Genomic DNA, 11191 nt, shown 5'->3' with positions numbered 1-11191 from the left:
CTCTGCTGGGTGGATTCTTGTTGATCCTGCAAAATTCACTTCCGGGATTTTCCTCCTTCAGGAGGCATTCCCTGCCTGCCCACCCCCAGGCCCAGGGCTGAGCTCCCAATTATCCCCACATCTTGGGTTCCTAGAAATCTTTGTCCCTTTTTTCTGAATGGAAGTGGGAGTATGGATCCCACTTCCCTGACAGACTGGGAACCTCTGGGTTCTTTTATGAGTTCCCCTGGGTTCTTTTTTTTTTTTTTGCTGTACGCGGGCCTCTCACTGTTGTGGCCTCTCCCGTTGCGGAGCACAGGCTCCGGACGCGCAGGCTCAGCGGCCATGGCTCACGGGCACAGTCGCTCCGTGGCATGTGGGATCCTCCCGGACCGGGGCACGAACCCGTGTCCCCTGCATCGGCAGGCGGACGCTCAACCACTGCGCCACCAGGGAAGCCCCCCCCGGGTTCTTTTATGGGTCCCCAGCATGAGCGCAGGCACAAAGGGCTGAGCCAGGGAGGGTTTACTGAATGAATGAATGATTGAGCACTGCCTCTTCTTGTCCATTCCAGAAATACCACCAAAAAATATAATATCATGGCTTTCAATGCAGCCGATAAAGTCAACCTCGCTACTTGGAATCAGGTAAGTCCCGTTTCTGAGGGCGTGAGAGAACCTGATCCTGGCCTTGGTGGTTCTAATAGTTGTTTAGTTGTGATAGTAACTAAGGCTTAGTATCCTCAGCTGTCCCCGGGTGGAGATAAGTGATGACTTAAGGCCCAGGCTGAGCTGCTGGGCATCCCTGGGGGTGAGATATGTCTGGCCCTGCAGGAGGTTTCTCCTGAAAGGAGAAGTTGTGTCCACTGCTCACTGACGTGGCCTCTCCCGTCACTGAGCACAGGCTCCCGACGCGCAGGCCCAGCGGCCACGGCTCACGGGCCTAGCTGCTCCGCTGCACGTGGGATCTTCCCGGACCCCAGTTTCTTTGGAAACTGTCTTAGTTTGTAGAGGCTGCTATAGCAGCATACCAGAGACTGGGTGGTTTATAAACAACAGACACTTATTTATCACAGTTCTGGAGGTTGGAAGTCCAAGATCAAGGTGCCAGCAAGATTTGGTGTCTGGTGAGGGTGTGCTTCCTGTTTCATAGCTGGTACATTTTCACTGTGTCCTCACCTGGCAGGAGGGGGACGGAGCTCTCTGGAATCCTTTATAAGGGCGCACATCCCACTCATAAGGCTCCACCCTCATAACCTAATCATCTGCCAAACGCCCCACCCCAGATACTATCACACTGGAGATTAGGCTCCAACAAATGCATTTTGGGGGAATTCCCTGGTGGTCCAGTGGTTAGGACTCCATGCTTTCACTGCCGAGGGCCGGGGTTCAATCCCTGGTCGGGGAACTAAGATCCCACAAGCTGCGCAGCAAAAGAAAGCAAAGGCATTTTGGGGGGACACAAACATCCATCCATAGCAGAAGCCATTAAAGGCTTAGAAACAGAGAATTTTAAAGTGATTTTGCCACTGTGGGATCGAGGGCAGGTGAAGAGAGGACAGGGTGGAGGTGAAGGCTCTGGTCCAGGTGAGCCATGATGGGGTTTGGAGCAAACAGGTTATGAGAAGTGGTTGGATTCTGGGGTTTCTTTCTTTTTCTTTTCTCTTTCTTTTTATTTTGAATTTTATTTACTTATTTATTTTTTATACAGCAGGTTCTTATTAGTTATCTGTTTTATACATATTAGTGTATATATGTCAGTGCCAATCTTTTTCTTTCTTCCTTCCTTCCCTTCTTTCTAACTTTTCAATGGGAAATAATTTCAAACTTTCAAAAAGCTGCAAAAATTGACATAGTACAGGCCTTGCCCAGATCCCTTCACCCACATTCACCGAGCGCCTTTTCGCCACGCAAGTGGCTTTGATTGCCCGCCGCGCAGCTTCTGGGGAGGAAAGGGTGTTGGCGGTGGGATCAGGCCCCTGGATGAGAGGTGTTGCTTCCTGTCCTCCCAGGCCCGGCTGGAACGCGACCTGAGCAACAAGAAGATTTACCAGGAGGAGGAGATGCCCGAGTCGGGTGCCGGCAGCGAGTTCAACCGGCGGCTCCGGGAGGAGGCGCGGAGGAAGAAGTACGGTATAGTCCTCAAGGAGTTCCGGCCCGAGGACCAGCCCTGGCTGCTCCGCGTCAACGGCAAATCAGGCCGGAAGTAAGTGCCGCGCTCGACCCCGCTCCGCCGGTGCCCTCGGCTGAACTTTCGTGTGCCTGCTGTACAGCGGGGGTGACAGCCCAGGAGTGACAGCTCATCCTCCCGCGAAGGGTTTTACTTGGGTAGATGAGCCGAGGGGATGCCCGGGCGGGAGCTCTGAGGGCCGGGATGCCCGAAGCCCGGGCTCCGGTACTGCGGCACCCAGCGAGGGGCCACCTGGGGTTCGGGGGGGTGGGGAGGACAGAGGTTAGGGGGATGAAGGGCACTCCGGCAGAACAGCGAGCACGAAGGCACGAAGCGCCGAGCCCTAGGGACTGTCACAGCGCATGACAGTGACAGGGTGGGCAGATGGATAGGGCGGTGGGCTCCAGGCTGCAGCTGGACTGTGGGTGGGCTGGGGCCCAGGGGAGCCTGAAGGCTGTAGGCAGGGAAGGGGCATGCTGTAAGACTGCCTCCACTTGCGGGTGATGCCAGAGACCAGGAGGGGGCTGGCAGTGGTTCAGCCCCCAGGAAGATTCTGGAGGCAAATCCGGAGGGCTCTGACTGTAGGGCCCGGTGCTCTTCATGGCCAATCTAACAGGGTCCTTCCAGAAAGGACCGTGACATGTATAATGCAAAGGAACCCTAAGCCCTCTCTGCAAGGTGGGGAGCCGTGCTTGCCAGATGTGGAAATCCAGGCTCAGACAGTCGAAGGGCCAGCCCAAGGCCTTCTAGCCTCAGATTCTGCTGGGAGGACCCAGGTGGCTCTGGAGAGGGGGCAGGCCTGGGATTGCAGGGGCGTGTATGAGGGTGGGGCTGGTGCCTCTTCCTCTGGCCGACCGTAACTTTGAACTCCACGCAGGTTCAAGGGCATAAAGAAGGGAGGTGTGACAGAGAACACATCCTACTACATCTTTACCCAGTGCCCTGATGGGGCTTTTGAGGCCTTCCCCGTGCACAACTGGTACAACTTCACGCCGCTGGCCAAGCACCGCACGCTCACGGCCGAGGAGGCCGAGGAGGAGTGGGAGAGGTGAGGGAGGGGCCATGACTGGAAATGAGGTGCATCCCCCGAGCGTCGTTCCTGGTTGGGAGCTGAGGACTCAGTGGTGACCAAGCCAAATCTCACCAGCCCCTCAGGGAGCTCCCAGTCCAGTGGGGGCGATGGACCTGGGACCATCAGGGATGCACAGGGCGGTGCAAGAGCCAGGGATGGGGTAGTGGCTGAGCTGAGCCCTGGAGCAGGAATCGGCGAGCAGGGTGGGGTCTCCCCGGCCTACATGGCTTCCCCCAGGCAGGTCTCACAGCTGGATCAACTGCTGGTAGAATACACATAAAATAACGTTTACCATTTTTAAATGCACAGCTCAGTGGCATTAAGTAAGTTCACATTTTTGCGCAGCCATCCGCCCCCTCCACTTCCAGAACTTTCTCATCTTCCCAAACTGAAACTCTGTCCCCATGAAACACTGACTCCCCACCCCTCCCGCAGCCCCTGGCCCCCACCATCTACTTCCTGTCTCTGGATTTGAGTCCTCTAGGGAGTGGAATCAGAGTGTTTGTCCTTTTATGTCTGGCTTATATCACTGAGCATGGCGTCCTCAAGCTTCATCCACATTGTAGTGTGTATCGCTGCTTCATTTTTTAAAAATTTTAATTGTAGTAAAAAATATGTAAAATTTATCATCTTAACCATTTTTAAGTGTACCATTCAGTGGTGTTAAGTACATTTACATTCTTGTGTAATGGAGCTTCATTCCTGTTTTTTTTTTTTCTTCCAGTTTAATGGAGGTGTAATTGACAGCCAGCACTAAGTTTCAGGTGTACAGCATAATGATTTGACTTACATACACCATGAAATGTTTACCACAATAACTTTTAGCGAACACCCATCATCTCATATATATAGGTATAAAATAAAAGAGAAAGAAAAAAAATTTTTTTACTTGTGATGGAATCTCTTAGGGTTTACTCTCAATAACTTTCATATATAACATACAGCAGTGGTAATTAATCATAATCATGTCATACACTGTACATCGCTAGTACTTATTTATCTTATAATTGGAAGTTTGTACCTTTTAACCACCTTCATCCAATTCCCCCTCTTGCCACTTCTGGTAACCACAAATCGGATTCCTTTCTCTTTGAGTTTTTTGGTTGAAGTACCATCGACCTACATCACTATGTTCCTAGTGTACAACCTAGTGATTCGGTATTTCTGTACATTTCAAAATGATCACCACGATGAGTCGAGTTGCATCATCACCATATAAAGATACTGTGTCATCGTTGACTCTGTTCCTATCCTGTACATTTTATGCCCGTGACATTTATTTTGCAACTGAAAGTCTGTACCTCTTAATCTCCCTCACCTATTTCACTCATCCCCTCACTCCTCTTCCCTCTGGCGACCACCTGGACGCGCAGGCTCAGCGGCCATGGCTCACGGGCCCAGCCGCTCCGCGGCATGTGGGATCTTCCCGGACCGGGGCACGAACCCGTGTCCCCTGCATCGGCAGGCTGACTCTCAACCACTGCGCCACCAGGGAAGCCCTGTTCTTTTTTTTTTAATTCCACATATAAGTACAGTATTTATCTTCCACATCTTGGCTATTGTAAATAATGCTGTAATGAACATAGGGGGGCATATATCTTTTTGAGTTAGTGTTTTTCTTTTCTTCGGAAAGACACCCAGAAGTGGAATCTTGGATTGTACGGTAGTTTTCATTTAATCTCCATACTGTTTTCCACAGTGGCTGCACCAATTTACATTCCCACCAAAAGTGCACGAGGGTTCCCTTTACTCCACACCCTCAACAACCCTTGTTATTTGTTGTCTTTTGATAATAACCATTCTGACTGGTGTGAGGTGATAACTTATTACAGTTTTGTTTTGTTTTGTTTTGTTTTGTTTTGTTTGCGGTACGCGGGCCTCTCACTGCTGTGGCCTCTCCCACCGCGGAGCACAGGCTCCGGACGCGCAGGCTCAGTGGCCATGGCTCACGGGCCCAGCCGCTCCGCGGCATGTGGGATCTTCCCGGACCGGGGCACGAACCCGTGTCCCCTGCATCGGCAGGCGGACTCTCAACCACTGCACCACCAGGGAAGCCCTTCTGCCCATTTTTTAATCAGGTTGTTTGCTTTTTTCATGTTGAGTTGTATGAGTTCTTTGTAGTTTGGATATTAACCCCTTATCAGATAAACCATTTGCAAATACCTTCTCCCATTCAGTGGGCAACCTTTTGGGTTTGTTGATGGTTTCCTTCATTGTGCAAAAGCTTTTTAGTTTGGTGTTGCCCTATTTGTTTATTTTTGCTCCTGTTTCCCTTGCCTGGGGAGACATATCCAAAAAAATATTGCTAAGACCAATGTCAAAGAGTATACTGCTTATGTTTTCTTCTAGAATTTTTATGCTTTCAGGTCTTACATTTAAGTCTTTAATCCATTTTGAGCTTATTTTTGTGTGTGGTGTGAGAGAACAGTCCCATTTTCTCAACACCATTTATTGAAGAGACTGTCTTCTCTTCATTATATATTCTTGCCTCCTTTGTCATAGATTTATTGACTGTATAATGTGCGTTCATTCCTAGACTGTCTATTCTGTTCCATCGGTCTATGTGTTTTTGTGCCAGTACCATACTGTTTTGATGACTGTAGGTTTGTATTATAGTTTGAAAGCAGGGAGCATGATACCTCCACCTTTGTTGTTCTTTCTCAAAGTTGTTTTGGCTACTTGGGGTCTTTTGTCTTTTCATAGAAATTTCAGAATTATTTTTTTGGTTCTGTGAAAAATGCCATTGGTGTTTTTTTTTGTTTTGTTTTTTTTTTTTTTTTTTTGTGGTACGCGGGCCTCTCACTGCTGTGGCCTCTCCCGTTGTGGAGCACAGGCTCCGGACGCACAGGCCCAGCGGCCACGGCTCACGGGCCCAGCCGCTCCGCGGCATGTGGGATCTTCCCGGAACGGGGCACGAACCCGCGTCCCCTGCATCGGCAGGCGGACTCTCAACCACTGCGCCACCAGGGAAGCCCGCCATTGGTGTTTTGATAGGGATTGCATTGACTCTCTAGATTGCCTTGGGTAGAATGGTCGCTTTAACAATATTCATTCTCCCAGTCCATGAGCATGGTGTATCTTTTCATTTGTTCGTGTCATCTTCAATTTCTTTCTTATAGTTTTCTGAGTACAAGTCTTTCACCTCCTCGGTTAGATTTATACCTAGGTATTTTATTCTTTTGGATGCGATTGTAAATGGGATTGTTTTCTTAATTTCTCTTTCTGATAGTTTGTTGTTAGCATGTAGAAACACAACAGATTTGTATATATTAGTTTTATATCCTGCAGTATCATTTATCAGTTCTAATTGTTTTTTTGGTGGTGTGTTTAGGATTTTCTGTATATAGTATCATGTCATCTGCAGACAGTTTTACTTCTTCCATTCCAATTCGGATTCCTTGTATTTATTTTTTCTTATCTGATGGCTGTGGCTAGGACTTCCAGTACCATGTTGAATACAGCTTCATTCTTTTTTATATACTACCCATGAATTCTGCTCCTGTTGTTATATCCAATCCTAAGACTCTCTTTATTTTTATTATTTTTAAATTTTTTTATAAATTTATTTATTTTTGGCTGAGTTGGGTCTTCGTTGCTGCACACAGGCTTTCTGTAGTTGTGGCAAGCGGGGGCTGCTCTTCATTGCGGTGCGCAGGCTTCTCACTGCAGTGGCTTCTTCTGTTGCAGAGCACGGGCTCTAGGCACACGGCTTCAGTAGTTATGGCACACGGGCTCAGTAGTCGTGGCTTGTGGGCTCTAGAGCACAGGCTCAGTAGTTGTGGCGCATGGGCTTAGTTGCTCCGTGGCATGTGGGATCTTCCCGGACCAGGGCTCGAACCCATGTCCCCTGCATTGGCAGGCAGATTCTTAACCACTGCGCCAACAGGGAAGTCCCCTAAGACTGTCGTTAAATGCAATCACATTTTTCAAAACTTCCATCACCCCTGTAAATGGAAACGCCAGTACCCCCTGCCATTAAAAAGAAGGCACCCATGAACTACAACAAAAGCGACGGATGTGACTGTATCATATGGCCAGATTCTGTTGCCCGAGAGAGGCCCCGAGCCCAAGCGAGGTGCTGGGGCATCAGCATCGCGTGAGGTCTTCTCCTGAGGGACTCCAGGTAGAGCGGGAACTGAAGGAGGGCCAGCTCTCCCTGTGTGATCGCAGGCTGTTGCTGCCACACATGTGCGTCCCCATGTGCGGGGTCAGCTTGTCCCTCGTCTCACCTACATGTGTCTGTGGTTCCCCTCCGGGGAATGCCCGGTGGAAGAACAGGGTGGCACCCGGGACAAGGCCCAGCTCCTGGAGGCGGGCTCTGGAGCCAGGCCCCTTGTCAGCCCCTGCTATGCCCCCCACCCACAGGAGAAACAAAGTCCTGAACCACTTCAGCATCATGCAGCAGCGGCGGCTCAAGGACCAGGACCAGGACGAGGAGGACGAGGAGAAGGAGAAGCGTGGGCGCAAGAAGCCCAGTGAGCTGCGCATCCACGACCTGGAGGATGACCTGGAGATGTCCTCTGATGACAGCGAGGCCAGTGGCGAGGAGGGTGAGGCTGGCAGATATTCCATGGCTGGGGTGATCGGCACAGCTGCCTGATTAGTGCCCGGTCATAATTTATCAAGGTGGCTGTGTGATGACTCAGGTTAATGCCCCTGAAAGGAAAACTTGGTTACTCATGGGCCCCTGGGCCCGGGAGCTCGGCCGCCTGGGGAAGCGCCAGCGCCAGCGTTGGTAGGAGGCAGCAGGGAGCCACAGGAAGGCCTCCGCCACGGCCTCAACTTGCGTTTCCAAGGAAACGGCTTAGCACTGGCCAGTTTGAGTCATGCCAGTGGGCTCTGGGCCAAAGCATGGTCTCTGGCTGCCCAGGTGATACAGGGCAGGGATGGCGGCCCTGCGTGTGAGAGAGAAGGGGGTGGTGCGGGTGTGCAGCCGGGTTGGCCTGTGGGTGAGAGGTGCGCCCCTGGGCCAGCTCTTTGCCTCTTGGAGGAATTGGGGCCGGTCCGGTGTCTCTCCCCAGGGGGCAAAGGCCCCGGAGACATCAGGTGTCATTGGAAACGCAAAGCGTGAATTGTGCCCATCCGAGCCCCTCCCCTGGTCTCCCCTTCCCCAGGCGGCCGGGCCCTCAAAGCCAAGAAGAAGGCGCCGCCCAGCAAGGGGGGCAGGAGGAAGAAAAAGAAGGGGTCAGACGACGAGGCCTTTGAAGACAGTGACGACGGGGACTTCGAGGGCCAGGAGGTGGACTACATGTCCGACGGCTCCAGGTGGGGCAGGCGGGAGGCGGGTGTGAGACCCTGGGCCGGCCTGCACACGCGCTCCCTCACCCTCCGCCGCTCTCTGCTCGGCCTACAGCAGCTCCCAGGGCGAGCTGGAGGGCAAGCCCAAGGTCAGCCAGCGGGAGGAGGGCCCCAAGGGCGTGGACGAGCAGAGCGAGAGCAGCGAGGAGAGCGAGGAGGAGAAGCCGCCCGAGGAGGACAAGGACGAGGACGAGGGGAAGAAGGCGCCCACGCCGCAGGACAAGAAGCGCAGACGCGGTGGGGGCGCCCCTCCCGGCCGCGCCCGGGCCCTGATCTGGGATGGGGCGGGGGGGGGGGCGGGGGGGGGGGGCCTCCGCTCCTGACACCCCTCCCCTGGCCCCGCGCAGACAGCAGCGAGGAGTCAGACAGCTCTGAGGAGAGCGACATCGACAGCGAGGCCTCCTCGGCGCTCTTCATGGCGGTAAGGCCCAGCCTGGGGCGGGGGGACGGCGTGGCCCTCTCCAGACTCACACCCCCAACTCCGGTGTCCCAGAAGAAGAAGACGCCCCCCAAGAGGGAGCGGAAGCAGTCGGGCGGCAGCTCCCGGGGCCACAGCCGGCCCGGCACACCCAGCACGGAGACGGGCAGCACTTCCTCCACCCTGCGGGCGGCCGCCAACAAGCTGGAGCAGGGTGAGTCGCCCCGTCCCACCCTGCCCGCCACAACCTCTTGGCCCCGTCCTTGTCCTCCCTTTCAGCATCCTGTCTGCCTGCCCCTGAGACCCTTGCACATGTAATCCTGGCACCGCTGGCCCGGGGTCCCCCCAGGGGTCCAGCCTCCCCGCCCCAAGGCTCAGCCCCACCTCTGCTCCCACAGGGAAGCGGACCAGCGAGACGCCGGCGGCCAAGCGGCTGCGGCTGGACACCGGGCCCCAGAGCCTGTCGGGGAAGTCCACCCCCCAGCCCCAGTCCGGGAAGTCCACCCCCAGCAGCGGGTAAGCTGGCGAAGATGGCAGGAGCAGGGAGGGGGCTTGGAGGGGGGGCCTCGGAGGGGGGGCCTTGGGGACGGAGGGCCGCCTGACACCCACTTGCCCACCTCCAGCGACGTGCAGGTGACCGAGGATGCTGTGCGCCGCTACCTGACACGGAAGCCCATGACCACCAAGGACCTGCTGAAAAAGTTCCAGACCAAGAAGACGGGGCTGAGCAGTGAGCAGACGGTGAACGTGCTGGCCCAGATCCTCAAGCGCCTGAACCCCGAGCTCAAGATGATCAATGACAAGATGCACTTCTCCCTCAAGGAGTGAGGCTCCCCCCGAATAAACATGCTCTGTTTTCTAGAATCCTCGGGCTCTTGATTCCCACACTCACCACCTCCTGTCCCACTGCCCGTCTGTCACCCCACCCTCTGAGTCTGAGGACCCCAGTGCTTTCTCCACAGTTTACTTCTCTCAGTCTCCAGTCCCCTGCTTCCGAAACCTCTAGAACTTAATCCTCTCCTTACCCCTCAACCTCCTCCACTGAGCTTCTGCTGGGTGATTTCTTTCAGGTCTTCCATTTGACGAGTTCTCTCTTCAGCTGTGGCTTATCCACCACCTAAACCCATTCAGCACTTAGTTTCACTGTCTGTCTTCCAATTCTCCGAGGTATCTTTGTTTCTCTCTCAGATCAGCAGGTCTGTTTTCAGCGTCTGGCCCCTTCTGTTTTTGATCCCTTCTTTCGCAGTTTTAGTTTTAAGCATCCTTGACTTACAGCCTCCATCACACTCACCTAGGACCTGAAGCTCACGGGCATCCTGTTGTATCCTGACTCCTTTTCATGATCTGTTCTCGTGTTTTGGGATCTGGGATGGCGGACTCGTGGCCAGCTCGGGCCTCTATCTGTGAGACTCCCCGCATGGTCTGCTTTGCAGGCAAGTCCTTCCAGATGGTTTTTGCATATGCTCCCAGCAGGTGCCCCAGAAGTCCTGTCCTGAGCCCATTTTAGGTGTGGTTCTCAGCTTGTGGCTCTGTCCCACCAAGGCCACAAAATCCCAAACCCCCTTCTTGCTGATCTCGGCATCTGGCCCCTATTTTTCAACTTCCCAGTGATGTTTCTGGGGCTTCCCTTAGATTCTTACAAGTTGGTTAGGCATCTGTTTTATCTAGCGTTGCTAGGAGTGCTGTAGCAGAAGGGCTTTTTGAGTTCGTGGACAGTCACGTTGCTGGAAACGGAATTTGGCAGCAGGAGTACTTCTGAACCCCCGTTGGAGTGATCCAGCTGGGGGCAGGATGCCGGCCTTCCGTCTTGCCCAAGCTGGAGACTGTGGGTGGAAAACTTTCCCATCCAGTTCCACAGGCCTTTGGCTGCCGAGCGGGAATGCCTGAGACGCCAGGTTAATTCCTAGGAATGTCCCAGGTCATTCCACCCTCCCTCCCCATCCTTCCACCAGGCCTTTTGGGAGAGAAGCAATGGCCCCTTGCCCTGGCAATTTCACCCCTTCTCTGCCTGCCACGTGGACCGAGGTCTAAGGCCTCCCCACCAGGCCGGGCCATGTGCCCCGGTGGTTCAGAGCAGGGGTCTTGCATTCAGCTTGACTTGGGTCCAAATCCCACCAGTGTTTCTTAATTCTGGGTGACTTTGGATAAGTGACATTCCCACCCCCCATCTGAAAGTAGTCTCAATAAACAGCGCAAGAACAACCACACCAAAATCATTGAGGCGGTCCCCTGTGGGTGGAGTTGAGGTCCTCTCC

At 53.6% G+C, this 11191-nt stretch overlaps 1 protein-coding gene across 2 annotated transcripts in view; it reads left to right on the top strand.

Annotated features, from left to right (window-relative positions):
* Positions 1 to 9795, top strand: part of GTF2F1 (general transcription factor IIF subunit 1) — a 10359-nt gene extending 564 nt beyond the window's left edge. The window contains exons 3-12 of one of the 2 annotated variants that reach the window (XM_007460569.1): positions 554 to 626; positions 1991 to 2184; positions 3026 to 3196; positions 7586 to 7770; positions 8335 to 8485; positions 8574 to 8755; positions 8866 to 8939; positions 9012 to 9150; positions 9335 to 9452; positions 9560 to 9795. In XM_007460569.1, the coding sequence (XP_007460631.1) occupies positions 554 to 626; positions 1991 to 2184; positions 3026 to 3196; positions 7586 to 7770; positions 8335 to 8485; positions 8574 to 8755; positions 8866 to 8939; positions 9012 to 9150; positions 9335 to 9452; positions 9560 to 9764 (1492 nt within the window). In that variant the 3' untranslated portion in view covers positions 9765 to 9795. Of the gene's footprint in view, positions 1 to 553; positions 627 to 1990; positions 2185 to 3025; positions 3197 to 7585; positions 7771 to 8334; positions 8486 to 8573; positions 8756 to 8865; positions 8940 to 9011; positions 9151 to 9334; positions 9453 to 9559 lie in introns of those variants that run through there. The other variant, XM_007460570.1, reaches the window with a different exon arrangement.
* Positions 9796 to 11191: the final 1396 nt, after the last annotated feature.

This window comes from Lipotes vexillifer, unplaced genomic scaffold, assembly GCF_000442215.2.
Source record: "Lipotes vexillifer unplaced genomic scaffold, Lipotes_vexillifer_v1.1 scaffold1011, whole genome shotgun sequence".
NCBI classification, from domain to species: Eukaryota; Metazoa; Chordata; class Mammalia; order Artiodactyla; family Lipotidae; genus Lipotes; species Lipotes vexillifer.
This window is presented reverse-complemented; position numbering and strand designations above follow the sequence as displayed.